Source organism: Aegilops tauschii, chromosome 1 (assembly GCF_002575655.3).
Source record: "Aegilops tauschii subsp. strangulata cultivar AL8/78 chromosome 1, Aet v6.0, whole genome shotgun sequence".
Lineage (NCBI taxonomy): Eukaryota > Viridiplantae > Streptophyta > Magnoliopsida > Poales > Poaceae > Aegilops > Aegilops tauschii.
In genome coordinates this window covers 215,377,428-215,381,871 of record NC_053035.3, presented here as the reverse complement: position 1 = coordinate 215,381,871, position 4,444 = coordinate 215,377,428, and the positions used below count along the sequence as shown (strand labels likewise).

Genomic DNA, 4,444 nt, shown 5'->3' with positions numbered 1-4,444 from the left:
ACGCTCTCTACATGTAACACACACACACACACACACACACACACACACCCCACACACACACACACACTTGAGAGCCTGTTTACTCTAGTCCTAAGAAAAGTATACCACCAATCACGATTGAGTACTGGCTAGAATTTTGCAGTATAGTACTATATGGTATGACCTTCATTGAAAAAACATAGTTTTTTCTCCCCACAATAAACCATAGTTTAAGAAAACATATCCACGTACAAGCTTGCTGCCACGTGGGCGCTCGGCCGCTCAGTGACCATCACGGAGATGGCCGTCAGGCGTCGCCGCCGCCTTGACGGCGAGCTTGCCAAGATCAGTGAGGAGTGGTCGCTTAGCGACTGCTCCGCCAACATCGGTCGCGGCAAGGCAGTCGTCAGGGCTCCGAAGGCCACGACGATAGTGGCCACGGCGGCAGTCCGCGCCGTGTAGCCGGAGGCAGAGCGGCTCCTTCGCAAGCGGCAGGTAGGTGCCGGACAAGGTTGTCGCGGCCCTCTGGCGCCGTTCCGCCGCTGGAGGGACCATGACGACGATAACGGCACGGCAGGGCAAGGCGGCCGCGCGTACGAGGTGATTGTCTGGTATAGGGTATAGGGTTTTTTATTTTGTTTTGTTAAACGGTCAAAATATCGACCTTTTATGTAAATTATGTCTGAATTTCAATGAAATCGTCTGGTTTAAACAAATTTCGTTCAACTAGTTTGAGTTATTGTCCGAATGTATGAGAATAGTGGTGAATGACGGACTTTCACATCTATGTTCATGGACTGGTCCTCTTGCCGTGGACAAATGCGGAAGGTTACCGTTGAAGATGCCCTTACTCGTATGTCATTGTGTTGGTTGCCAACAACAAAAAGAAGAAAATGAGAGACAAGGTATATCCTCAAGACAAGGTATATCCGCAAGACCAATATACCACCAATCATGATTGAGTACCGGTAGATTTTGCAATATAGTACTATATGGTAGGACCTTCATTGAAAAGACATAGTTACAAAAAAGATCCATTGATTAATTAACCGGACACTCAGATCCATCGACACGGACAAAATAACACAACCAATTTTTCAGAAAAAAACTAACATGGACACCGAAAACTTTAAAATACAAAACAACACATCTCCCGCGGCCCACAGAAGTGTACAATAATGCACCGCTCCTCCATCACGGCCACCATAAAAAAGAATCAAAGCTATAGATGTATACCTGCAAATGAATCCTTAGCTTAACACTATTTGTTCCTCGTCTTGTCCTTCATGTACTATTTCATCTTAATAATCAACCGAGTATACGTAGAAATTAAGTGATGATCATGTACGTGAAGCTGCCGGGCCGGATCACAAGGCGCTCATGTCCTTGACGAAGCCGTACTTCTCCATGAAGGGGTTCCTGATCTCCTTGGGCGGGTACTCGTGGATGCAGTCCGCCCACACGCCGGCGTCCTCGCCGGGCCTCTCCACCGTCCAGACGCAGCTGTTGCACTTGAACCCGGCGCCGAAGGTGAGCATGAGCACGCGGTCGCCCTTGTTGAGCCGCTTCTTGGCCTCCATGTAGGACAGCACATACCAGACGCTGCTGGCCGAGGTGTTGCCGAAGCGGTGCAGCGTCATGCGCGACGGCTCGATGTCGTGCTCCGTGAGGGTGAGCCCCTTGCCGACGCCGTCGATGACGGCGGCGCCGCCGGTGTGCACGCAGAAGTGGTCCACCCCGGCCTTCATCCGGATGGTGAGCGCGGAGGAGGACTTCTTCTTGTTGGTGCGCGTGCGGAAGCGCGCGGAGAGCGTGGCGTAGGCGAGGCGGAGGAGCTCCGGGAGCGGGAGCACGCGGGGCGACAGCACGCGGAGGTTCTTGACGAAGGCGTGCACGGCGGCGCGGGGGAGCTCCTTGCCGAGGTGGAAGCCGGGGCGGCCGGCGTCGTCCTCCATCTGGAGCGCGCAGTTGTAGGCCTCGTCGGAGGCGCCCGTGTGCGTGCGCACGACGTGGCGGAGGCGCAGCTTGGCGTGGGGGCGCAGCCGCGGCGAGTTGGTGAGGAAGTAGGCGCAGCCGCCGGAGCGGAAGAGGCAGTTCCCCAGCATGAAGGAGCGCCTGTTCCCCGGGTACCAGTTGGGCGCGATCGACTCCGACGTCATCACCAGCGCCACCTTGTTCGCGTGCGTCCTGCACATCAATTTTTACCATGCACATTGTAAACACAGATCATTTTTTACCCCTGGAAGAAAGCACTGCAGATTCGCAAAGCGAAAAAGAAGAAACATTTCCATCTCAAATTCTTGACGCCAATGGAACAGTACATTGGCAATTTGGCATGGACGCAGATGGCCGGAACCGCAGTCCGCCATGCTGGACGCCATTACTCTCTGCTCTTCACTTCACTATGGCGCAAGAGCCAGAGAAGAGGCAGACGAGGTTCGTCCGTCCACCGTCCACGTCAACATATTCACCCACCGTCTCCGTGCACCCATCTGCTACTGCTGCTGCTCTGCAGCTACTAAAAGCGAACCAAACTTGGCGAGCCGGCATTGAAGCGATGCAGGACAAACTACACAGTACTGTACTACTACTAATAGTGGTAGGGTAGTTGGCTAACATGCAGAGCTGGTGCCTACACTGCACGATGCAGGCGGGGACAGGTAACTTCACCACCCCGCTGTTAACATTTATTCTGCGTCGATCTTGGCCCTTCGTCACATGACTTGATCTAGCGGCATGCAATCTCGTGTCAAGCGGAAGTCCTTATCACGGGCACGTGATGGCCATATACATTTCTCACTGAGTTTTTTCTTCTTCCCGGGTGACAAAGGAAATGGTACTGATCATCTACCTACCTACTGCCATCTACTCCTAGCTCAGTTCAGCAGCAAGCTGTACTCGACTACCCTACAGTGGAGAAGATAAATGGTCTGATCAGGATCAGAATAGCTCTCACCAGAAGGATGACCATACAGCAAATAAATTGCTAGGGGCCACTGCGGCCCAACTTTAGGCTTTTGCCTGCCACAACGTTATTTACTGACGCAGTACACTATTCGAGCGTCTCAAACTCTCACCGACTGCACGACTTGTCGTACGACTACGCTCGGACCCGGATCGAGCGAGAGCCGAGCGTACCAAACAATTGGTAGTGCTGCTTGAATCAATCCAGGCCGTTGAATTATTGGACACTAGCCCGTTGTATTAGCTGCGCAACAGAGAGGATAATGCTGGTTGGAGATGCGGGGAGAAAACAAGGGCACCTGAAGAAGTTGTTGGCGAGGTCGAGGGCGATGAGGGTGGCGCTGCAGCCCATGCCGGTGAGGTTGAACACCTTCACGTCCTCCCGGAGGCCGTAGCGGCGCACCACCCTCGCCGACAGTGACGGCGCCGGGGAGAACATGGACACGTTGACGACGAGCAGGTCCACGTCGGCGGGGCGCAGGCCCAGCCCGCCCGGCGCGGCCGACCTGGTGAAGAGCTCGTCGAGCACGGCGTGGAACGTCTCGTCCATCTCCTCCATGCCCTCGGCGACGCGGTCGGGGCTCGCGTCGCCCCCCGCGATGATGTTGCGCGGGCCGTACGTCTCCTCGCCGATGCCGGAGTTGACGATGACCTTGAGCAGGAACTTGTACTCCTCCAGCCCCAGCAGCTTGTTCCGCTGGATGATCTCGCCGCACAGATCCGTGGGGAGCTTGCGGTCGTCCGTCCCCTTGTAGCACACGTAGTCCAGCAGATAGCACCGCCGCCGCCGCGCCCGCTCCACCAGCAGCCGCGCCAGCGTCGCCGCCGAGAGGGCCAGCAGCGTCAGCGTCACCATCGTCGCCAGCTCCATGTTTACCAGCGAGGAGAGATCTGTGGATCGAGGCCGGCAGGGATTGCTAGCTAGCCAACCTAGATGTATGGCGACGGAGTTGCCAATGCGCAATGTGCGTGGTTCCCGCTCATGGAGATGGAGGCGAGAGCTGGGAGAGCCCGGCGAGCTTAGACCTATGGACCTCCTACTCTGATGGAGTAACAGGCTATAGATAGTGTGGAGTGGGGTTGCCGGGTTGGTGTGGATGCGAGATTAATGGAAAGGTTTTGAGGAAGTGGAAGGAGGAGCGGAGGTTTTATAGCGAGAGGGGGCTCATGAGAAGCTTCTTCAGATTTCCTGCTTATATTTTTCTTCGTTTTTTATTTTCACCTGCGTTCGACAAATGGTGTTTAAGCAGGGCAACGTGGCGTGTTTTTCCAATTATGGCGATTCAGAGGATTTGTAGCTCCAGTGTGTTTCAGGGTATGATTTCCATTGATTTATATATAAAACGGACCATGAGCCTTTAAGAGCAACTTCAACGCGTCGATCCATTTTGTTTGCGTGTGTCTGTTTGCTCATGATGGACAGAAAAGTTGGTCCAACGCGCCGACTCAAACGGACGTGCGTCTGATTTTCGTTCGCCAGCCGATCCGTTCCCGGCCCAAT

General features: G+C 54.5%; 1 protein-coding gene across 1 annotated transcript; it reads right to left on the bottom strand.

Moving 5' to 3' along the window:
* Positions 1-1,000: 1,000 nt before the first annotated feature.
* Positions 1,001-4,073, bottom strand: LOC109758728 (3-ketoacyl-CoA synthase 12). Its single transcript, XM_020317594.4, has 2 exons — positions 3,243-4,073; positions 1,001-2,166 (listed from the first exon to the last, which is right to left on the bottom strand). The coding sequence occupies exons 1-2, from the start codon at positions 3,812-3,814 to the stop codon at positions 1,347-1,349; spliced, it is 1,392 nt and encodes a 463-aa protein (XP_020173183.1). The 5' UTR covers positions 3,815-4,073; the 3' UTR covers positions 1,001-1,346.
* Between the last annotated feature and the right edge of the window lie 371 nt (positions 4,074-4,444).

Excerpts from the sequence above, each read along its gene's own strand:
- LOC109758728 (XM_020317594.4), bottom strand. The coding sequence starts at position 3,814 with ATGGAGCTGGCGACGATGGTGACGCTGACGCTGCTGGCCCTCTCGGCG. Across the intron at positions 2,167-3,242 it reads CTCGCCAACAACTTCTTCAG|GACGCACGCGAACAAGGTGG; the intron begins GTGCCCTTGTTT and ends ATTGATGTGCAG.